At 39.9% G+C, this 25,148-nt stretch overlaps 1 protein-coding gene across 1 annotated transcript; it reads left to right on the top strand.

The window, feature by feature from the left end:
* Positions 1-584: 584 nt before the first annotated feature.
* On the top strand, positions 585-25,148 carry LOC100551040 (lambda-crystallin). The gene is made up of 5 exons (XM_010729104.2): positions 585-608; positions 844-1,038; positions 9,937-10,042; positions 20,708-20,814; positions 22,843-25,148. The coding sequence occupies exons 1-5, from the start codon at positions 585-587 to the stop codon at positions 22,954-22,956; spliced, it is 546 nt and encodes a 181-aa protein (XP_010727406.1). The 3' UTR covers positions 22,957-25,148.

Raw genomic sequence — 25,148 nt, forward strand, 5'->3', positions numbered from 1 at the left:
AATGTTACTTCTGGTAGTCTCTTAATCCTTAGTTACATCTGTCTGTTACTTGGAAATGAGTACAAGAGCTGTATTTAAGGCTTTAAGATGGTTGTGTAAGGACTGCTCCTTCTCAGAGGAGGAAACATTGTCTACTGCAGCAATACTGACCTGAAGAACTTAGAGGCATTCCTAGGATTTTATTTAGAATTTTTTGTTTATAGCTTCAGTACTATATTACATGTAGGTCTTCACTTGATGAGAAATAGAATTTAGGAAGAGTCAGGGAGGGATAGTATTTCTCTTTTTGCTTTTTTTTATAGCAGGTACAGTGTTTGAAGGTAACCTGTTCTATGGCTTTTTGGAAAGTATATTTTATGTGATATCTACTAGTGTGGTTAGCATATATTTATGGGGCTGGGCTGGCAACACCTTAACTGTTAAATTGCACAGATGGTTTATAGGAATAGTTTTGTTATAAATTTCCTGAATATCTAAAAGGAAATGTCTTGTTTGTTTAGGGAAGACAAGTGGTGGTTGTGGTGGTTGTTTTACAACAAAAAACAGTCTGAATATTGGAAAAAGATCCATTAATTCGAGTCAGCATGAAGTCTTCTAGTGCTGTTTGGGTACTCTTGTTCTTACTGTAGCTCCATAAACTTTGCTAGATTTAATGATAGAAGATCAATTTAATTTTATTATTTTTTTAACTGAATTGGTGAATTTGCTCAGGCTCTAAAGATCAAACTTACCTTGTTTACTGGAAAATATCCATATTATTAGATAGCTATAAAAATGCTTTATATTAACTCGTTTTCTTAGTCCATTGATTGTTGACATTCTTCTTTTGTGTTTCTTCTTTAGGTAAATCCACCTTACTTTGTGCCACTGGTTGAAATTGTTCCACATCCAGAAACGGATCCTTCTGTTACAGAGAGAACGTATGCTCTGATGAAGAAGATTGGACAATCGCCTGTCAAATTAAACAGGGAAATTGAGGGGTTTGTTCTGAACCGACTCCAGTATGCAGTGATAAGTGAAGCCTGGAGACTTGTGGGTGTACGTATATATTTTTTCCAATTTCTACACACACTTTTGTCGAGGCAGGTGGGTTGTGTATTTAAATTTGCTATCAGTTTGTCTTTTTTTAACCTGTACCTTATGTACACAAAAATTAAAATTAGCACATAAAATTAAGAACAGTAAGAAGTGATGTTGGTAATAAATAACAAAGCTTGTGAAAAACAAAGTGATATGATCTTAACAATTATCCTTTATTCTACTTTCTTTCTAGAATACTATTTTCAAGACAATCAAAAGAACAATGTTAAAAGCTCTGAAGTCAAAATGCTGAATTTCATTTTTTCTAGGTTGTCTCATTACTTCCTGTTATTTTCTGAATGTTGCTGGCTTATTTTACAGTGATTATTTTAAAATTATTTTAAATGGTCTTCTCTTTGGCCTTTAAAGAATTGCACTCAGGTTCTACGGTTATTCGATACTTGTAGGTAAAGACAGATTTCTCCTCCTTCCATTCTGACTTCTACCTGAGTATCATCTATTTGTGTCACTTCATCTTTTCCCACGTTGCATGTTCTGTGCTACAAAGTCTGATCTTTCATCAGAAGTAGCTGAATTATGATACTGCTGGTATTCTGTTGGGAAGAGGTTGAACTGGCCTGAGTATGGCTGGCTTTTCTGTTGAATTGTTTCTGTTTATTTATTTTCAAGCTGTTCAAAAGAACTGTACTCACAGATGTAGATAAAGATCTTAAAACTGAGGTAATATTAACATACAGTGTTTATGGTTGAAAGTGTGACTGTATTTGCTCTTTAGTTATGGAAAGATAAGCATGCTTTATGGGCTGTTATCCGGAAAAAAGGGTGTACTGGCTTGAGGTGAACATTTAGTATGAACCTGTGCCTTCAGTATAAACCTTTATGGATGATTTTGTGTGGGTGGTATTATGTTAATAGTAACAGAATAGTACTTCAAGCACTAACAGGTAATGATAGTTATCTAAGTTTCTAAGTTGTTCTGTTTTTGTTTAATTTTATTGTGTTTGAAGCAAATAACACATTTCAACTGTAACAAGTTTAGTTTCATTTTCATGATAAAAGTCTAGACAGAAAACAGATATCAAAGGTGTGTAGTTTCAGCTGTGTGACTTTAGGCTAAACAGCCCCTTTTGTGGAGGGAAATCACCCTATGTGATCTTCCTACTGTTCCACTGCCAACATAGTCATTTTCATTTTAAGTCATGTACTTTTGGTGCTTTCTGCTTTCAAAGTGAGGAAAAATGTATTTCTGGGTTGGGACGTCTGTCACTTTTTAGTCCTTATCATTGGAGGTTAAAATGTTGTGAAAAACATCAGCCTTCTGCAACCTTTGGGAGGCTCCTAAAATTAAAATTTTACTCAGTGTTTTTATTTTGTTGCTGTGTAAGTCCGCACTGATTCTCTCTAACAGCAGAAGTTTTTACTACTTGAACCGTGGGTGGAAGTTAATTTTCAAATTTTATTGATAGTAATGGTAACAAACTCTGCTTGTCCTATTATTAACCCTTTTGTGGTTAGATAGGTAAATCTTGTGTATTAGATTTGGCAATCTAAGATATTTTGAATGCAGAACAAAGTCATTCTTATGAGATTGCTTATGAAACCATTGAGATTTTAATGCTAACAGTTGTATGCTGCTTTTGACTGTTGTAAAAGAACAATGAATCAAAACCATAAAATGTAACTTCAAGCGTACTTGTTCTGTTACTAGTTGTAAATTGAAAGAGTATTTGTGTGCCTACAGTTACTTTTCATAAACTGATCGGTGTTCATATTTCTGTTTGAATTTTTCTTAGAATTTTAATATGGTGAGTAATTGGGGAAAAATACACATTGTTGATGGAGAACTGCTGTATTTGGACTGTTCTGTATAAATTCACTGATATATAACAAGGACACATATAGTCTGGATATAAGTGCCGTGTATGAACCAGGAGAGAAACACAGCAGTGGTTTTAAGTGTTTTGAAGCCACTTGAAGTGATCTTAAATCAGCTCATTTATGTCAATAAATGTCTGTCTGTGAGCACTTGGAGGTATGAACTTGCAAGTTCTCATCTGGGTCCTCACTCAAATATTTATAGCCATAGCAGGAAGAGCAGTCTTACACACACGTGCTTGCACAGATATACTTTCATGACAGTCCACTTCTTTCCTTTTTGTTTCTTAGTCAGCTGATCCTGCTTATCCCAGGAACTAGTTGAAACTTCTGGTGGAGTATTTATATGCTATTAAAAGGGTATTGGTGATAGACATGCAGGTACAGCTGTGCTAATAACATTTATCTGGAAATCTTTATCAAGAATGTACTAAACAGCTTGCAGGGTATGTTTTTGTTCCTAACTGTAGCTTGGTACTGACAGCTAGTCTCTTTCCTTCAGCAGTGTTGTGATGAGATGTGTGAGGGAGGCATGGGGCAGGAGTCACACGACAGGAGAAAGACTCTGATACAAAGCTACAATTGTGTTGCCTAGTGAGGCATATTTGAACACAGAGCTGTACAGAAACCAAGCACTGCAACCCCAAAGCCTTTACTGCTTACTCTGAATTCATGCATTAAGTGTAACTGCTTGCTGGATTGTGCATTGGATTCATCAAATTCTGCCATGTAGACCTAAGAATAGAAAAGGCTGTTAGCACAACCGGAAATCTGAGGGAGCCCTATCAGCAGGTTGGAATTGGGCTCAATCTCTGCACGGTGATCAAACTGTGCAAGGGCGTGGATGCTGGAGCAGAGAGCACAGAATAATTTAGGGCAAGGTTTCTCACTACGAGAAAGATATTGAGGCTCTGGAGTGTGTTCAGAGAAGGGCAGTGAAGGGTCTGTATTGTCCTCCAGGACAAGGCTTATGGGGAGTGGCTGTGGGAACTGGGGTTGTTCAATCTGGAGAAGAGGAGGCTCAGGGGAGACCTTATCGCTCCCTACAACTGCCTGAAGGGAGAGTGTGGTGAGGTGGGAGTTGGCCTCTTTTCTCATGTAATTAGCGATGGGACTAGAAGGGGTGGCATCAATTTGCACCGGGATGTTAGGAAATACTTCTCAGAGAGAGTGGTCAGGCACTGGGATGGGCTGCCCAGAGAGGTGGTAGAGTTGCCATTCTTGGAAGTGTTCAGGAAGCATTTAGATGTTGTACTGAGGGATGGGGTTTAGTGGGAAATACTGGTGATAGGTGGAAAGTTGGACTTGGATGATCTTAGAGATCTTTTCCAACCTTAGTGATCCTGTGAAATTAGCAGTGAGAAACTTGGATATTACAATGCAGTTTGTCTTTGCTGAAAGTGTTGAGATCCCCAAGAGCATGCATGGGCTGGGATTTTGAACCTGGGCCCAAATCAAGTGCTGTGAATGCAGGAGACTTGGCCAAAGGTGGGAATGGGAAGTACTGAGTTTAAATGGTGAAAAATTAGAAGGCCTGGAAATCTGGATGCCAATTGTAGGAAAGTAAAAGAATGAAGATAGATTTGGAAGCATAAAAAGAGTACAGTTGAATGCTGAGAACTGTGTCCAACTAGGTGGTTTGAGAAGTGGTTTTAAGCATACAGAAGTTTAACTTTCTAAGAACTTGGTAACAAAGGCCATAGATTCATTTGTAGGCCTAAAAGTAGGAATTCAAGCAAATGCTCTCCTTTGAAGCAAGAGTGCTGCAATGAGATGTTTCATTCTGGATCTCAGTTGGTCTTCTGTATGAAAAGATGTCTTACTGAACACTGTTTTGACTCCCTAGTTAGAAACACTTGAACAGTGCCAGTGTATGTGGCAGAAACTTTTGGCGTTGATTGTTTGTCTTATGCTCCACATTTATTCCCTGAAAGTGCAGATACAGGGAAGATTCCAGTTGTCTGTTTCCATGTCTGTCTATTCAAGGTCTTGTGTCTGAGAACTTTCTGGAGGACACAGGACTATCTAGTATGTATGAAACTGAAGTTCTTGAAGGTTATTAACTTGTATTTTTAATTCTTTTGTTGCGCAGCTTGTTTTGATGAGACTAAGAGACATTGTATGATGGCTATGGAGAACCTTATTGCTCTAATCTTCCTAGTTTTCTCAATTCTAAATTTTGATATGACAAGGTTGGAGCTAGGAAAATAGCCTGTAACCAGTATCAGGGAAGAGTGTCTCAGATCGCTTCCTCTTTTTTATTCTCTGTTATCATTTATTTACTTTCTCACACTTCTTTTGGCAGTGACCACTGGTATATCCGATCATGTTTGTAATTTGTGAGAGCAAATTTCAATTTGCTTGGAAAGCATCTGGTGCACTACTGATGCTATTATTTTTGTACCTTTAAGAGTAGCTTGGGATTATGTTTCAGAAGTTTTAGTTAAATAGTTGGACTTTTCTTTGTTCTGAAGATAGCTTTGGTTGACTTGCTTCAGAAAGTAACAACTACGCACTTTCAGCAACACGTTAGACTGGAAGTCACAAACCTGAATATAAGTATCTGGGAATGCCTTTTTACTGTGAATTGCTGAGTGGAAGCTTTGCTTGGTAAAATATTTTTCTGAGCATCAGATGAAATTTTTAAGGGGATGAAGAAATACAGCAGGAAAAACAGTGAGGAGAACATGGCAATTCTTCATCCCTGATCTCATTTAGGAGTTCCAGCTGCTTTTAGGAACCTGCTAAAATCAGTTTGCAAGATGAATCATGTAATGCATGTCTTAGGATTATTTGTTTTTCTCTATATAAGCTTTTGGTTCTGCTTTAATACACCTTTCTACAAAAATGGTGTTGGTTTTTGTTGTTTTTTTCTTTTTTTTCAGTGATAATAGTGGAGACTATAGACCGTGAGAACTGGCAGCACTGCTATTTAAGATTTTTCTTGTTAATCTATTGGGAAGTAGGCAGTCATAGCTTGGCGGTGTGTCTATTCTGTTCATTTTCACAGAATCACACACAGAATCACAGAATGGCCTGGGTTGGAAGGGACCTCAAGGATCATGAATCACCAATCCCCCCCCCTCTCCCTTCCCCTTCCGGCCACAGGCAGGGCCACCAACCTCTGCGTTTAATACTAAGCCAGGATGCCCACAGCCCCATCCAACCTGGCCTTGAACACCTCCAGGGACAGAGCATCCAAATCCGTTTTCACAGCAAGAATGTGCATTGGCTTTAGTGCCTTATTTAAGTACCTCTTCCTTCTCAGGTGACTAGCTTGGAAGTCCTTAAATACTGGCAAGAATTTAATTTTCTAAATTTCACAGTTCCAAATTAGTTGCTATTAATTGCATTAATTGTTCAGAATACCTTTACAAAAAAATCATATATAAGGTGGGGGTTTAAAGACATAGTTGTGGTGTTCCATAAAAAGGAGATATCATAAAAGGCAGTTCCAAGGCCTAGGGAGAAAAACAGTGTTGATCCTAAAGAGGTTCATACAGATGAAGTGTGTGAGAGTGTCGTGGAAGAATATAGGGCCAACAAAGTGAGGAGATGTGAATGGTGCAGAACGACAGGTTCCTCAGACGTGATGAAATAGAAGGAGAGACCTGGTAGAGAGATCTAGGAGAAAAGTCATATGCTTTAAATGACAGGACTGGACGAAGATCTGATCAGGGTGTGGATCGAAGGGACTTACTTGATTGAAGTGATAAGGAAGAAAAGGGTGTAACAAATGCTTCTGAGAGAGAACGTATATATTAGTAGCAAGCAGAGAAAAAGGACAGGATCTTGGGAAATTCAGAAGATAAAATGGCAAATCTGGAGATGGAATTTGTGGTCAGCAGAGTCCAGGATAACTCAACAGGCATGTTGCAGTTACTTGGAGAACGTAGTGAATTGGTAGCAGTAGAAAAAATATTTTTTCTGTCCGTGTCATGTTTTATGTTATTACACGCCAAGTCAGTGACAGAAATTGAGGTGCAGGTGTGACTCACAGATGTTAAAGGCTGTTGATTAAAACCAAGCAGGTTGGTCAGGGCCTAAAAGTGAGGTGGAGACCACAGAACCACCACACGTTCTGGAAAGGAGAACTGGGCCCCTGCCTCATGAGGAGCACCAGCAAAACACTGCAGGATAATACCGTAGCATCACAGCTGGCTAAAATTTCCGGAGATGTAGGATTGTGGAATATAAGTAAAGTCATAAGCAGCCTGAAGTATCCTGATATAGTCTGGATCCTGATGTTTGACTGGACTTGCTGAGGATTTTGTTAGATTTTGTTTTAAATTAAGTTCTTTAATTCTGTAGCTGTGAAAGTTGTCTTCTGGTGAACAAGGTTTTAGTTTTAACATACATCCTCTTCCCTTTGAGCAGTGCTTAAGGAAAAGGCTTACATGAATGGTTATGCAGAGGATGAAAAATCCCCTTAGGAGAATTGTTTCACACCTAGATTTACTGAAACAGGGTTGGAAGACTTTCTTGCTTACTTCTTAGCATAAACACCAGTCTTTGTGGAAGACACCTTGCTGGCCTTGCACCCACCCTGCTGATTCATTCCACCAACTTACGATCTCCTGAACATAAGTGGGAGTAGTTATCCCCTAGGGGAAGACAGTCAAACTTGTTTCTCATTTATGTGTTTTTCATTTCTGAACCGAAAAAAACAAAAGACTTTTTTTAAGAGAGGCTATATGGCAAAGAAAAGGTGAGCTCACTTGTAAGAATAATAGGAGATTATTATCAGAAGAAGGGAAGAATTTTTTTTCATTTGAAAAATAATTTACATTGATTCTAAAATATTTCAAGAGTTTCATTTTGAGCCTCTTCAAAAAAAAAAAAAAATTATAAACATAATACTAACTGCAGCTGTGGTTCACTGCTTGTATAGAACTTGTGGTTAATCTTTTGTCCACGAATCCATGTCAAACAAAGAAAAAAATCAGAACTTTACCAGCATAACTTATTGTCTGGATGAAGCACTCTAGGCAGAAGACTGCTTTTGTTGACTTTGCTGTTCTTGTTAAGAGAAGTTGTGTTGCCATTTCAGGAGAAAGGCACTGTGCATTTTCTGAAAGTTTTGTTTGTGAAATGAACACTAGTTCTGTAACTTGAATGCTGAGGCTTGCACATAGTCATGTCTTTGCACAGACCTTATTTTCCTCTAAGTAGGTTACATTACTATGTCTGTGCCTTACTTTTGAGTTGAAGAAAATAATGCTTCCTTATCCCTGCCATTGTGTGCCTAATTAAATTGTTGCCAGAGCCGTATGTTGCAAATATAGTGGGTTGATTGTAGTAATTATGTTATCTTTTTGTTTTCAAGATAGATTTCAAAAGTCACCTGTGACAGTGATTCAACCAGGGTTAGTTTTGTTGGGAGCAATGCCTACTAACAGATTGAGACTTGGGACTGAATTTTATAAAAGGCTCTATTTCAACTTGGGATGGTAAAACTTGATTTCTTTGGCCAGCTGCAAAAGTTAAGTTGGATCTTGGCTTATCATTTTCTTTTAAAGTAACAATAAATGATGTGGCTGGCAAGCAAAGGAAGACGCTGTGGATGGGATTCAATTCATTTAAGATGAGATTTCTACAATGTAGATGTTGATGAGTTCCAAGCTCCTTACTCATTTTTCAGTGGGGGAGAACAATTAGACACTTCTGGAACACAACTCATCTGACCTATTCTAGATATGTGCTTTAGGATGATGATTTCATTTCTCTCCCTAGTGATCACAAAGAGCCTAGATGTCTATCTCAGATGTCAAAGTCTGCAGCAGGTCAGGACTTTAGCTGATCACTGTCTGATGCAAAGGAGAGTGTCAGATGTGGTCCTGCGTGTGGGAAAGATAACAGAGAATGTTGTATCTTGGCCAAGCAGATTAATGTACTTGTATTGTGCAGCTCCAGAAGGACCAAGAGATCCTGAGTAGGGAGAACACCTCTAGAAAAGTTAGAAAGGCAAAGCAGAAACAGTTCAACATCTGTCTCACCTTAACAATCAGAAGGAAATGCTTTTGTGTCCTTGGGAATAGAGGGTGAGTTCTTACATCAGATAAAGCTTAGTTTCAAGAAGTTGTAATTTGTTCAGCCCTTTCCAGTAAGTGGAAAATCAACTTCATATAATAAATATTCTTAAGTAAAGCTGCAAAGTAGTGAAACAGTGGCATGTTTTTTATAAGTCCTCATGCTGTTTGCCCTAACCTGATGGTGGCGTTGGCTTTCCTGTACATGACACAGTGTGGGTGGAACAGCAGCATTCAATTTTCAACTGGAGAAATTCTATATATCTCTGTCCTGCCAACTCTGAGAATTGAGTCTGGCAATGAACCCAAGAACCTGGGCAGGCTGAGAGTGGGCAGGCTGAATGTTCAGTGAGTTTTTTGGGAAGGAGTGGCAGCTGCTTTACTTGTGTATTTGGTCCCAGCCTTTTTTTCAGGAGGCCTCAGGGTAGTACTGATGCTGCACCCCCATTCTGCTAATTTTGGGTCTGTATATAAGTCCTGAACCAGGAAAACAGGAATAGAACTGCAAGATTTAGCCAGAACTTATGTACTTGAAAGTGCAGATAGAAAACTTGGATTCTGGTATACGTGACTCTTCATGGTCATATGCTATGTTGCTCTCTGGTTCTCTAAGCAAAAGGTGTATTGGCTGACATAAAAAGATCAATTTAATTTTAATACATGAGTTTTTGTAAGTAGTATCAGACAAACTGGTGTGTACAGACAGTTGATATTATAAATAAGAAAAGCAGTGTATACACAATACATTTTTTTAAAGTGAATTTGGGTTATGAAGTGCAGTGATCTTAATAATGTGTTTTAAAAAGTGAACTAATGTTTATCGTGAGCTATGAGACAACTTGTATAACAGTTGCACTTCTCTGGCAAACACTTCTAGCCTCAGTTTTTAATACTTCTTTAAAAATTAGCTTTAGATTATATACAAGAAGCAGCCAGTTTTGCATTAAGACTCAGCATTCACAAATTTTCCTGTTCTACTCCTGCTACTTAGGAAGGAGTAATATCTCCTACTGATCTAGACGTTGTGATGTCTGATGGACTGGGAATGCGATATGCGTTTATTGGACCTCTGGAAACCATGCATCTTAATGCAGAAGGTAGGTAGTTTAAAATGAGATGAACAGGGGGAAAGGCTTATATTGTGTAAGACCCTGGAAATGTTATACAACAAACTGGGTTAGGTCTGCTGCAACTATGACTTGTCTCTTTAGACTCTAATGATGAAAAAAGGAACACGTATAAAATTTAAGATCAGATGGAAGGGAATGAGTACTGACTATTCTGTTGTAAGCAAATGGATGAAAACTGACATCTAATTGAAACACCACCTATGTTCTTTATTTTTCTAAGATTTCTCCCAGTGCTTTGCCAACGTTGCTATACGCATAGTTCAGAACTGTCTGAGTGTCAGGAAAAGAAAGTATTTTAAAAGTTCATCTGATAGTCCAGTGTAAACAGCAACTTTCTGACTACTGTGTGATAGAAAGGAGCACATCACAGGTGGTCCTGCAGGAGAGAAGGCTGACAGAAAACTTACTTTCTTGGCCATGTGGATGAATGTATGTGCTTGTATTCTCCAAAAGGCTTGTGGAACAAGAGACTCTGAGTAGGGGGAGCACCTCCAGGTGGGTTAGGAAGACAGTGTGAGTGAAACTTGCTTTCTGTAGATGGCTTCCTTTTTTTTGCAGAATTTTTAGGCTAAGATCCAGCGTGAATACATCTGGACCTGGCTTGCTTTAAGTTGGCTAGTATGAAGTGAAACAAGTTCTGTCCACAGAATACTGTGTATACAAAGTTGATTTAGTTAAAGCAATCAGGTGGTAGTCCAACATCTATCTTGCATAATAAAAATGGGTTTTGTATGTTTCTGGAAATTGAACAAAGTAAAAAGTGAACTGCATAAAATGAAATAAAAATCACAGGTTTGCAATACAAGCGTTTAAACAAATTGATAAAGCATGAATGATCTTTACTTCCTAACTAAATACATTTTTTGTTTTTTACTTGTGCTGTGTCTTTTTCCTGTTTCTCTGTGATCCCTGACATGGTAGGACCCTGTCCCATTGCTGGATCTTTTAGGCACTGCTGCAACATATAATAATACAATAATAAAGATAAGAAAGCAGAATCATAAAATACTAGTGTGCAATTAGAAGTGTTATTTTATGTCCCCTTGCTGATTGATTGCTTGACACAAATTTATGTCTCTTAAGGCTAACTTGCCAATTGTGAGATTAATGTGATATTATGGGCTCTCCAGCAGAGGCTTTCAGTTGTGTTTGGTGCATTGCTAGGGAAATGTTCCTTTCCAAGTAGAGATATTTTCCTAAATGTGTCTGAGGAGGGAAGCTTCTCAATCCTCTCTGTAGTGATTTCAGACTTACTCTCAGTAAAGCATACTGAACAGAACATATGCTCATTGCATGAGCCTAATCACAGCAGTATACCTGGAGTCTTGCAGTCCAAAGTTGTCCAGTCCTTGCACCCAGCTCTACTAACCTGCCATAGTATCCTCTGGAGGAATCATCCATGTGCAGGTGGTTCTGAAAGAGTAACTTGTTAAACTGCCTCAACTAAAACATAAAAATATATATAAAAACAAACAAACAAACAAAAAAACAGAAAAAATTAAATCAATTTTAGATATTGAATCATTCTTGGGAATCCTTTATCTACCATATTTTATATTTTATTTGATGGATAAAATAATTGGTTGCATGGTTGCAACCTGGGAATTGTGGTCAATGGCTTTATGTCCAAGTAGAGGCTGGTGGTGAGTGGTGTCCCCCAGGGTGTCCATCTTGAGAGTAGTGTTCTTCCATTTCTTTATCAATGACATAGGCAGTGGGATTGAGAGTACTCCCTAGCAAGTTTGCTAGTGACACCAAGCTGAGTGGGGCAGGTGATATGGCCCTGGAAAAGCTTGAGGAATGGATCCTCATGAATCTAATGAAATTCAACCAAGTCAAGTGCAAGGAGTTGCTCTTGAGTCCTGGTGATCCCAGATATGTGTACAGGCTGGGAGAATATTTCCTTCAGAGCAGGAGGAGGGCTTGGGGGTCCTGATGGACCAAAGGCTGGACATGAACCAGCAGAAAGCTCTTGCAGCCTGAAAGGCCAACAGCATCCTGGGCTTCATGAAAAGAGGGGTGACAGCAGGAAGAGAGCCCCCTCTGCACTGCCCTTGTGAGCCCCAGCTGGAGCACTGTGACCAGGTTGGGGACCCCAAGCATAGAAAAATATGGAGCTGTTGGATTGAGTCTGGAGGAGGACCATGAAGATGCTCAGAGGGCTGAAGTACCTGTCCTATGAAGATGGGGGTGAGGGAGCTGGGCTTGTTCAGCCTGGAGAAGAAAAGGCTTCGGGGAGAGCTCTTTGCAGCTTTCCAGTACTTAAAAGTAGATTTTAATCAGGAGGGAGGCAGACATTTTACACAGTCTGATAGTGATAGGACAAGGGGCAGTGGCTGTAAACTAAAAGAGAGGAGATTTGGATTAGATGTAGGGGAAATCTTTTACTGTGACGTTGGTGAGGCACTGATGCAGGCTGCCCAGAGGAGCTGTGGATACCCCATCCCTGGAGATTATCAAAGCCAGGTTGTATGAGACTCTGGGCAGCCTCAGCTCAGCTTTGCCCACAGCAGAGGATTGGAACTTGATGATCTTAGACTAGGTATCTTCCAACTCAAGCCATTCCATGATTCTTTCAATTAAAAATGACTCTCAAATAACTAGTACAGTTACTAACAAGGTGTTTTTTGTGTATACTCAGTAACTTTGATCCTGAAAAGTATTGCTTCACTCCCAATCTGGCAGCCGAATAGTCTCTGAGTCTAGAGCTGCTCCTGTTTATGTGCTGGCAGTCTGACTCAAGCTGTTGCTCTCATCAGAGACATTAAAAATTGTCAGCGTTGCTGATGTCAGGACACACAATGGCTTACGGTCATACTTCTGTACCACTGCCAACTTCTTTGCCCAATATTACTTCCCATAGTACGGAATAGTTGTGCCCAGGAGAACTCTTTCTGATTCATTGTGGAAATTAGTGTCTATTTTTGAGCAGTAGAAAGAAATGGAGGTAGGTACACCTTCTCTGCTGTTCTTAGCCTCTCCAACATCTTTACCTTTCTAGCCTTCCCACGTCTTAAACCTCACTGCTAATCATTCTGGGAAAGGTAGTAGGGATTCAAGAAGCATGAGAGGAAAATTTGTGAGATCCTGGAAGGCCAGGAAGATTTCCTTAAGTATTGTGTGATATTTTTGTTTGGTTTTGGATAAAAAATAATATCCCAAGGATTGATTCATTGATTTTTGAAGTCATGTTTATGTGAGATGCCATACATCAGGATCTTCCCATGATCTTCTTTTGTGCTAATGCTGGGCTTCCTCCATGATAGTTCTTGTGTTCTTTCCTGCATATTCATAAGTAGTCTTATCAAAAGCTGTCATTTAGGCCACCTTAGATTACCAATTAGTCCCTGCATGAGTAATAATAGAAGTTTTGAATACATAGATGTGAGCCAGCAGTCTTCAACATGGAATAAAGTGACAATATCAAGTCATTAAAAGGCGTAGAAGCAGCAACTGGAGAACTGAATGGCAACAGATATGAAATGAGATTAAAAAAAAAAAAACAACACATTCAAATTACTTAACATTCTAATATTTATTGTTCATTTCTATAAATTAAATGAGTACCTGTTCCAGTGTGTCACCACCCTCTGTGTGAAAAACTTCCTCCTAATAGCTAACCTAAACCTCCCCTGTCTCAGTTTAAGACCATTCCTCCTTGTCCTATCACTATCCACCCTTGTAAACAGCCATTCTCCCACCTGTTTATGTGCTCCCTTCAAGTACTGGAAAGCCACAATGAGGTCTCCCCGGAGCCTTCTCTTGTCCAAGCTAAACAAGCCCAGTTCCCTCAACCTTTCCTCACAGGAGAGGAGCTCCAGCCCTCTGATCATCTTAGTGCCCTCCTCTGGACCCACTCCAAGAGCTCCACGTCCTTCCTATACTGTGGGCCCCAGGCCTGGATGCAGTACTGCAGATGGGGCCACACAAGAGCCGAGTAGAAGGGGACAATCACCTCCCTCTCCTGCTGGCCACCCCTTTTTTAATGCAGCCCAGAACACAGCTGTCTTTTGACTTTGTCATCTTACGGTTTTTATGGCAGTATCACAACAAAAGCTGTTAACTTCCTTTACAAGCAGCAGCCATAGAATTGAGTAGTGTCACTTGACCTGTTTACTTATTATGGGATTATGTCAGCAGACACAAGGTCCTTCTGCATATGTGCCGATATAATTGAAATATGCTTTCATCCACGTTTGTCACACAATCTTCGCAAACTTCACTGTCATTGACAGAAACTGTTTCCCCATGCCAAACTGTAAATATAGACAGAAACTGTTTCCCACTGCCTACCTGTAAATATACTGAAGAGGGTCTGGCCTCAATGAGATTTTATCTCCTGTTTCTTGAACTGTCACTTTATTTTAAGCCACTGGAAAAAATGATCTGTAAAAGCAGAAGCTAGGCCATAATCTATGGTGTTTCATATATCTGCAACAAAAGTTCTTCATGTATACTTCGTGATTGGCTGACTTAGATCAGTTAATTTATTAGCGTGTTATTTAGTGAGCTATAATTGTAATTTAATCTTGGTCTAAACCTGCTAATACGAGAGCTGAAGAGAGGGAAGTTGAAAGATCTGTGTTGCTTTTTGCTATCTTGCATTTATCAAAACACCATTCTAGGTTCATATTCTGCCTAGCCTTCATTGTGAAATTTGTGTAGTTGTCTACAGAATGAACAGAATGGAAATGGGCATGGATACACGCTCCTTAAAAGTGCAAGTCTTTTGTGCAAAAAGCACAAAGCGTCAAAACAAAAGAGGGAGAATCATAAGCCATAATTCAAAGCAGGGAGATTTTTTTTCTTCCAACTTGACAAAACATAGCCAAGCGTTTATCTTAATTACTGTAGACGTATGTGCTGGCTAGTTCTAAAATATAGATTACCTTCATTGCCACATCCTTTGGAACAAACCAAGCTTTAATCCATTTTAGAAACTGTTGTGCTATAAACAGTGAGGAGAAGGTGCAAAATTCTGCAAGTTAAGGTAGTCAAATCAAAGAAAAGGAGGACTGTCTTTGTTTCTTCATTCAGACACATTCTTGATTTATGTGGAATTACATGCAGATGGTTTTCTTCAAACCTACAACGCCTAGAAACATAATACCTCTTTCAGCAAAACAGAGAGTTTGGAACTTCTTTACTTGGACATGCCCTAACCATGACAAATTCCTCTATGATATTCCTGAAGTACACCTCTTCTGTTCTTATCTATAATCATCTTCAGCCTTAACAAGTGCAACCACTTCTGAAATTTTACCTGCTAAAATCACCCCACCCCAGTCTTTTCAAGTTGTTGATGCTGTTGTGTCAGCGGCTTGACTATCTTTCCTTCTCTTTTTGAGTCACTATGTATCTTCTGAGTATGTTGTTCAGGTTCAGAGTAGCAAGTTCATGCTTCTGTCTTTTTTCTCTCGCAAATATTTCATGCCTTCCTCATTTTGCCCCATGTGTAATGTCCCTGCCAGACTGGTTTACCAAGTTAATTTGCTCGCATCCTTCAGCCTTCATTCCCTTTGCCTTTCTTACGAAGAAGACTTAGCATACAATAAGCTGTTACTCGAAGATACTTACATACAATGCCTGAACAAACCTACCTTTTATATTGTCAGGTATACTCTTCTTTTTTCCTATTAATACCATTGCCTTGGTGTTTAGGACCCCACCTCTGGAGAGGACTTCTAAGGGCAGCAAAGTATTTTTATGCACGCTTCTAAACTAAATGCCTATCAAGAGTTCCTTTTCCTTTCGCAGTGTCCTGTTCATCTTGATGATGCAACTAGAGGCATTTCACTAATACCCACGTTTGTACCATGCCAGTGGAAGTCCTTCAGGTGAAAACCAGCTGTGTATCTTATTCTTCCTATGTAGTTGGTATAAAAGAGGCTTGCATTTCCTCTTGGGCAAGATAAATATGGGCAACTGAGAATGAATGTCCTCCTCTAGCTTGTGATAACCTGTTCTTGTAAATACACTGTACCAGTCAAAAAATGTTGAGTGGAATAGGGATGTACCCCTTTTCATCTCTGTAATCCATACCTACTGCTCCTTTAGGACACTTTATTATTCATTCCTCTTCTTCCTCTCTTCAACATAGTTCCCACATGTGATGGAATGAATATTCAAGGAACTCCTGTCCTCCCTGGGGGTATTTCTGTTCTGTGTTTATGGTTCTCAGGTGTCTACTGCAAAATATCTGCCTTCTCCCCCAGCCCCTTTTCTCCAACATGATGAAGTGAATGTAAAAGAAAGAGAGAGGGTTAGACAGAGGAATGGCAAACCATGTAGGCAAGTGGAAAGTATTGCTATCCCTGTGCTGTAAGTTGCTTACCCTTTTTTGTTGGAAATGATATTTTTTTCGTGGCTGAAGATAGTGGGGCACAGCACTAGGTGCATGGAAAGGTGGCCTCATGTGCCATCTTCTTCCCGTTTTTCCAGCTCCCAGTTACACCTGTTTTTGTCTCATACTGTTTATTGAGTCTAATTAATCAAGCCTAAGGTGCTACCTGGGGAGTATCAACAAGGATTAAAGTTAAAGGGATTCTGTAGTACTTGTTCTCCGTCTTCTTGTCCCTATGCTCCAGTCAAGTGCTTTTCTCATCCACCTTTGTTTATAGCCTTGAATGAAGAAACTCTTAAGTCTGAAGGCCTGGAGTCAAATATTTGTCTTTTTGAGTTTGCAGTTGCAAAGCAAAGTGACTTTTCCAGCAGTATTTTCCATTGTTCAAGTGCCTTCTTAAAGCTAGTAGCATAGGGTTGATCTTTACTTGCATCAGGTCAAACATTGCATTTCTCCACTGAGATTTTACACTGGGAGTGCAAGGTAGCTACTTCCAAAAGTATTTATTTGTTTGTTTTTGCCTCTGAGTAAAATCATGAATGTATTCTAACTTTCAATGTTTCCTTCACCTAGGACTGAAAGGTGCTTGCACAGAGCATTCACCCCTGCTTGGCATGCAGTGTACATGCCTTACTTGTAGCAACAGTGTTGAGATGAACTGTAGTGTTGCTGCTCTTCTCTACATCCATAACATTTTGGTTTTATAGCTTTTCTTATTTTGACAGCTTTGCATAAGGCTTCTTTTCATTCATGCATTGCATGCAATGAGTGAATTGTATTAACCAACCTGCATTTGGCTTGTCTGTGTTGCCTTGGTGAGCTGCACCCACCCAGAAGCTGTTGCGATTCATTCAAGCTGTAGATGAGTTGCCAGGAACTCGATTTGTAAGACTAGCTGGCTGAGTGAACTTTTGAATGCCATCTCTAGCTCAGGAGTTCACATCCACCAGGTAAACGAATCAGACAAGTCCAAAGATTCCTCTACCCAAGCTACTGAGGTTATCTCTTTAAACTGAGGCTCCTGAAATACATTCATAGCACAGAGACTTCTCACCTACCTTCTCCTGACTACACTAGAATCAGAACTTCTCAGATCTATAGTGTTATTGCCAGGCTTACCAAGTGATTGTGAGGTTTGTTTCTATTGGCTTGAGAAAAGTTACTGATCCTAAACTTTTCAGCACTGGTCTAGGGGTCATGTACCTGTGTCAGCTGTTTAAGCACCAGAATAACTGATAATTGATACTGCTTAATTTACCATTCCTTCAATTACTAATTGCTTGTGTGGATTTGCTTGAATTGCTGTATTTGACTGAATCCATTTCTGCTTTTCTGGTAATTAGCAAATGAGTTTGCAAAGTGCCCACATAGTTCTGTGCTCCAGCCTCAGTAATTTCTACTTCTTTATCTGGGAACTTTCTATGGTGTTGCATGATGGGGCAAATGTTTTGCTCAAACTCTTCAAAATTAGAAGAAAAAGCTTACATGAACAAGATAGAATGTAGATATTACCATCTATATTACCATCCTGTGGATGGTGCATGAGTATCATCTAGAATATCCCTGTAGGTTGCTCCAGATTGGCTGCAGGTGCCAGTCGGTGAACCCAGCTGTTAGGAGGTAACAGACCAGCCCTTTACACTAGTGGCAGGACATGGCAGTATTCTAAGAAGTAGTGGTCCTTTGCAGAGTTTTTAGGAAGGAGGATGATCTCTGCTTATTCTCTTAATGGAAGAGATAGAATTGGATCACAGCAGTTCTGCAATTAATGCTTCTCTTCCCAAATACTTCTGACCCTTCCATCAGTGGTATTTTGGAGCCCACTAGACAACTTGAATGTTTCTGGCTGGGTATCAATCAAGATAATTGAACAAAATACAAAGTTTCCAGGTAACTAGTGCACTGATACACCTATATGACTAGATATCCTCCTTTTTTTTCTCTGCTAGAGAAAGCCAAAACATGCCAGAGCGTGTTGTAGGAACAGATGCGCACCATGGGTGGATAACACAAGGAAATAGATTGACAAAATGCTGACAGGAATGCTCTTGGCACAAGACATGAGTTCAAGCTACTTAAGAAGGCTGCTCTTTTTCTCAAAGTTTCCTTCCTTCTGACACTGGAGAATGTTTCTAATCCTTTTTTTTAAGAGGGCTCAGTACTCTCAAATCTTTCCAGGTTACTCTCAGGCAATGGATGTGTTCTCCCAGCCTGTCCTTTCAGCTGTGCATATGATGACCATCATTATGTCAGTGCCCATTTCCTAATGAAATTGTCTATCTTTTGAAAGTTCTTCCACCAACTGGTCCAGAAACAACTGTGTTCTCCATAATCTTACTGACCTCAGAAGCCATTTGGAATGTGTGTACTTCAGCACTTTCAGGCTATGAGGTATGCTGAGCATTAGAAGTGTTAAATACTTTATGATTCATGGTTACCAGTAGTTGGAGGTTTCTGTTCCTTCATCCACCTTCAAGCTCAATCATTTAGGGTTAGGCAGGTGTGACTTTTATGGTATTCATATCACACATGATTGCATTCCAGGGAAATGTCTGCAAGCTGTTTGGGAAAGAGACTACTTAATGACTTGGCCTAGGGTACGTTCTGTCATGTGGTACTCTATTAGCCTTTCTTTTGTTTTGTGGTTGGATAAGACCATGATGAGTTCAAGCTTCTGCTTCTCAGCTTATACAATCTCCTGAGCCCTCGTATAAGAGTTGGTGACCATCACTACTTTGTCTTCAATAGCTTTCTCTTTGCTTTGATAATTAGATAACAATGAGAAAGAAGGGTAAAAATTCTTCTGTCTCTGAGGTTCTCAGAAAAGGGGGATAATCACAAGGTTCTAAAGGATATTCAGAGCTTCCCTTCTCAAGTTTAGTGTATTCACTGGGATAATGATTCCACACCACATCCTTACCTCTGAATAGATTTGCTAACTACACTAAGCTGGGTGGTGCAGTGGATGCAAGAAGAAGGGATGCCATCCAGAGGGACCTGGAAAAGCGTGAAAATTTGGTTCTCATGAACCTAATGAAATTCAACAAGGCCAAGTGCAAAGTGTTGCACTTTGGTCAGGACAATCCCAGATGTGTGTACAGGCTGGAGGAACAACTCCTTGAAAGCAGCCCTGTGGAGAAGGACTTGGGGGTCCTGGTGGATGAAAAGCTGGGCATGAGCCAGCAGTGTGCTTGCAGCCCAGAAGGCCAACTGTATCCTGGGCTACATGAGAAGAGAGGGGGCAGCAGGGAGAGGGAAGGGATTATCCCCCTTTGCCCTGCCCTTGTGAGGCCCCATCAAGTGTACCACATCCAGGCTTGGGGTTCCCTATACGAGAAAAATGCAGAGCTGGATTGGGTCCGGAGGAGAGCGTTGAAGATGCTCAAAGAGCTGGAGCACCTTTCCTGTGAAAACAGATTGAGGGAGCAGGGCTTGTTCAGCCTGGAGAAGAGAAGGCTCTGGGCAGACTTCATTGAATCTTTTCAGTACTTGAAGAGAGCTTATGAACAGCGAGGGGACCAGCTTTTTACACAGTCTGGTAGTGGTAGGACAAGGGGGAATGGATTTAAACTAAAAGAGAGGGTGGGTAGGTTAGGTGTTCTGATATAAGGCTTTCCTTGTCAAATTACCCAGCTTTATGGCAAAATGCATTTGCTCCACTTTGTCAGGTGGATCACAATTTCCCCTAGCACTGCCTTCACTAACCTTCAGAGATAGTCCTGTTATCATAAAAGCCAAATCCCTGTGGTCATCCGCAGTTGCACAACAAAGTACTGATCTGCAAAAATCTGTCTATTCTTCCTCAAACTTTGTTTCTTCACTAGAGACCACCGTATGGTGATTTCCTTGCCTTTGACTCTTTTCCCTCGAGCTTTGCTGCAAGGTCACTAAATAAAACCCATAAGAGGGATGCTTCAAATGATACAATGCATACCAAGCAGGAGAAGAGGAGAGATGAGAGCACTCCTTGCGTGCACTAGTTGGGGAGGCTTTCTGGTCTAAGGTAACAAAGCACAAGTATAACCACTGTTGGGTACTGCACCCCTCACCAGCATTGCCTGCTGGTATGTAACATTTATTGGTTTTGTAGTGAAGATGTGTCCTAAGTGATTATTCCATGAACCTTAATGAAAACGCAGCAGATAGAACCCATTTTTCCCTAGTGGTAATGAGCTGTCTTAGACATAAGAGCACACCTTTTCTGGATTCTAAGTTAAGACAAAGCTTAAGCACAAGTAGAGTTACTGTATTTAAAGTAGGAATTTCTAATCATTTCATTCTTATTTTAGGTATTTCAAATTATTGTGAAAGATACCGTGAAGGTATGAAACTTGTTCTAAACACCTTTGGACCAGTTCCAGAATTTTCAGGTGAAATTGAGCAGAAGATCAGTCAGGTAAATATAGAGCCAGTAAATGCAATGACATTCACAGCAAAGAATGTTAGCTTATACATATGTATAATTTCAATTTACTGTTAGAGGTATCTGTACCCTGTTTCTTGTTTGAATGCGCACCTTGAGAGAAAAGATCAGTACAAAATGTATCTGAGTCCCTTTTCAGAGCACTTTGAAATACATCAAAGGAATACGATCAGGTGAGTAACGTTATTACTAGCCAGAGGAGTCAGCTTAAACAACTGTGGGTTACAGACATTGAATCTCTCACACTATTTCTTATCATGTCTGTGCTACGTCCTTTGTCATTTAGGTGCAAAACTCCAAGTTTCTCGTCTTATACAATAGCCTTTCTCCCTTTGTCTTCCTCCTACTCATCTTGCTGCATAAACACTGTAGTTTTCTTCCTCCAGCTGTTCTGTTGCTCTTTGTACAGTTAAAAACTAGATCTCTGGTCTGTAAAGCATACAAAGGCATTTTTACCTTAAGCAGGTGAGCAGTCCTGTAAGATTGCTTATATGCACAAAGATAAGATGTGTTTTAAGTGCTATGCTGTATTGGGACCCAGTTTGTCTTTCAAGTTTCAAACCCAACGATTTGTTTATACTCACCATGTAAAATATTCTGTGCATTCATAGAAAGTAGCTAAAGTATTGCCATTTCCTTATTCTACGTTTTCATAGTTGCCTTTTTTAATACTTTGCTAAAGAACATGGATATGTAATGAATTGATCTTGATTAACTGTCACAGAATTATTCCCTATATGCAGTCACTCTGGATCTCAGCATTTTTCTGCCTTTTTATGTTAATGCACTTTCAACATCTGTTATGTTAAAAGGGGAAGAGTGTTTTTTGTGCTCAAACAACATAGTCTGCTTATAACAACAATCAAAGACAACTGAGAGTTGTCACGAGTAGGATCTTTTGATTAGAATGAAACAGTTTGGGTTTCTTTATGGAATACAAGATTCCACTTCAGCATCTGTCTTTTTGTCTATCAGCACTTGTTTCTGCGTCTATTATCTAAAGTCGTCAGCACCAAAGATGGGTTTGCAAGAATCTTCTCGTAAGAGTAAAGCATCTCTTACCTTATTCTTTTATCCCTTCCACTGATTTTTCCTGGAGTGACTGCAGCTTGCCAGGCATTGGGAGCAGCACCAGATTTTCTTCAGCTTCTCAGCACTTACCTTTTAAACCTGAGACCTTGATTGCTGTTTTGGCCAAGATGACCTTATGATCTCTACCTCCGTTCTCAGAAACAGCTTTTTTTCTTGGGAAGAAAATCTGTTACCAATGTTGTAGCTGGCCTCCATTTAATGCCTTTTGTTCTTATTTCAATGATCGCAGGTACATCTGGGCAGCTTTGTTTATGCACTCAGAAACAGAGTTGTTTATTTACCCATTTAGTTACAAATGTTGTTACCCACTGGTTTGTTCAGGCTTTTATCTTTGGATCCTGAAATAGTGCTCTAATTTCTCTCCCTTGTTTTCCAATTAAAACTAAAATCATAATTCTGGGTTTGCTACAACTCTTCCCCTGCCATTTAAATTGCAACAGGCACTCCTAAAATAAATGTTTGCAACAGACATGGTATTCCTCATTACATCTATTAGGAGCCAGAAGAGAAGCCACAGCCTTAAACACACATACATGAATTTGGCTTAGAACATGCATTTGGCCACATAAAAGGCCAGGTGGCTTTCTTCCTACTTAATAAAGGGTTATTGTCAAAAAGATGAGAGAGTGGCTGTGTGGGCTAAATGGAGAACAGAAGCTGATGCACCAGTGTTTCTGTAGGCCCCTTCACTGCAACCTTCAGATCAACCTTCTCCAACGGGAGCACTTTTCTCATGTCTGTTGACTAATCTCCAGTCAGACATGAAGAATTAGCGGCCAGTTGCTTGTGGTAGATTAAATTGCACTTGGTTGAAGATTACTGGATCTGATGATTCCCGAGAGCAGGAAAACAATCCTGCTTACTACTCACAAAGTAAGTTCTGATTATCTCTTAAATTTTCTATTTCAGGCGATGTCTGAAAAAATTCCAGCTGTTCCAAAACACCTCGGAGCCAGAAGAGAATGGAGAGATGACTGTCTCATTGGTCTTGCCAAACTGAAGAAACAAATGAAATCTAACTGAGGGACACCTTGTCTAACACGATAGACCAAACAAAGAGTGGTTCTTCATAAAATGTGGAGATTTTTGGTCATGCAGAAGAGACCGAATGTGCAAGCAGTGATGACTTAAAGAAACGTAGAGATAAATGACATATTTGGTCCAAATTTGTCGTGACATAATTAACAAATAACTGGAAACAGTTGTTAGAAGTTCAGTTAAAACTGTATCAGATCACTATATATATGTGCATCGGGTGTGTAAGCATTAGGTAGCTTTAGCAATATTAATACTGTGCAATGCTGGAACACAATCATATTTTAAATAACGCATTTTTCAGCTTGCTTTGAAATTCAGCACTTGAACAATATTTGCTTATGCAGGGATCTGGAATTGGCAAACATCAGCTGTTTGTCACTGGAGAAAATGAGCCCTCACTACCAATCGGAGTGTCAGTGAGGTTAATTTGTAAAGCACTGACTGCAGATAGGAGGTTGTGCTAAGCAGAGAGCAGTTTTTTTGGCCAGTGAGCTGAGACCTCAGCAGCACTAAGGGTCACTTGAGATTAGCTCTGTAACCATTCCACAATGCAGGGGAAAGAATTATCATCCCTGGCAGCGTTCAAGGCCAGGTTGGATGGGGCCCTGGGCAGCCTGATCTGGTGGGTGGCAGCCCTGCCCATTGCAGGGGATTGGAGCTCGATGATCTTTAAGGTCCCTTCCAACTTAAGTCAGTGATTCTGTGATTACTCCTTCTTCCCCCCTTTGGCACTTCTATACAAGTGTGATGACCTGAATGTGAGTAAATAGATCCGTCCTCATCCCTCCCCCTGGTTCAGTAAGACTGACCAGACACCTACTTGGTTCTTCAGACAACGCACTTTGATACCCCTTTGAGTCTTTGCCCTTACTCGAGTCAGGTGGTTGGTGCTGTCATAGGCATTGCTGCATAGACGTGCTCTATTCTAAGGTTTGCCTGTGAGAAATAAAGTAATTTGATTAAAATTTTGGGAGTTTATAGAGTATAAAGGATTTGTCTAGGCTTTTCCAAGCAACTCTACAACCTTCTTTATTGTCTTGGGAAGATAAATCACCTCTCTGTTCCTTGTACATTATCAGAAGCAATGATTGTTTACTTAGGACTCCTCTGTAGACCCCAGGTATCTGATACTTTTCTCTGCTGCAGAGAGAGAAAGATGCAGTGGCTTAGATGTAGCACTTTAGCCTTATTGCTGTCCCTCCCTCCAGGAGGAGGCACAGTGGCTGTGTAAGGATGGAGTGTATACCTGAAGGCAGCAGTATCTCCAGCAGCTGCAGCGGTATGCTTCAGTCCACAACAAAGTTGTCTTACAAATGTACGTACCATGTAATATAGCTGGATTTTGAACTTAGTTGCCACGTTGGGGCATTATTGTTATGCAGATAATAAGAATATCCTGTAACAATTGCACCCGCGCTGCTTGAGTTTAGCATTTCTGAATTTGTGCCAGCAGGTCATGTAACTTCTGATGCAGCACAGATCCTGAAACGTTAAGCACTCATTTCAGTGAAATGCTCAGGGGCATTTCAAGGCTTGTTCTTTACAGAAGGTGCAGACACAGAAACATGTTACTGCAACTCAATTAGTTACGGTGCTGAACAGCAAGAATGTCTGCAGGAACACACCAATACCACTTCTGTGTAAATCACAACGAACAAGACCTGAGATAAGTTGTGTTCCCTGATGCATGTGGTAGGCTGAGAGCACATCTGTCTGTTAAGCATGGGATGGGGGGTGTGACGTCGAGATTGTCCTACATTAATTCATGATTTGTGGAGAGAAAGGAGGACTTGGGAACTCAATTTTATCCCAAAATAGAATTAAAATTGTCAGGTTTCTTCTATTGCTTTTCATTGCCACAGTGACTGGCACAACCCTCATTAACCATCTGAAGTTGGAGAGGTCAGCACCCACACTTGGTGCCCTATTAAGCAATAGTGAATTAATTATGGGAATGATTTCCTCGTGTTATGTGTGTTTTTGTATTTTGGGCTATAGAAGGTTCCAATTACTTTCAAGATCAAACCTGTTTCGTTAAGAGCATATGGCATTGTCATAATTAATTAGCTCACATTACTTGTGTTGATCCTGAGATATTTTAAACCCGATTGTGTATTGAAAGATTTGCTTCCATTTTTATTATTGCTTATGAATAAAAGATTTTAATGAGAAAAGTA

This window comes from Meleagris gallopavo, chromosome 1, assembly GCF_000146605.3.
Source record: "Meleagris gallopavo isolate NT-WF06-2002-E0010 breed Aviagen turkey brand Nicholas breeding stock chromosome 1, Turkey_5.1, whole genome shotgun sequence".
Classification (NCBI taxonomy): Eukaryota; Metazoa; Chordata; class Aves; order Galliformes; family Phasianidae; genus Meleagris; species Meleagris gallopavo.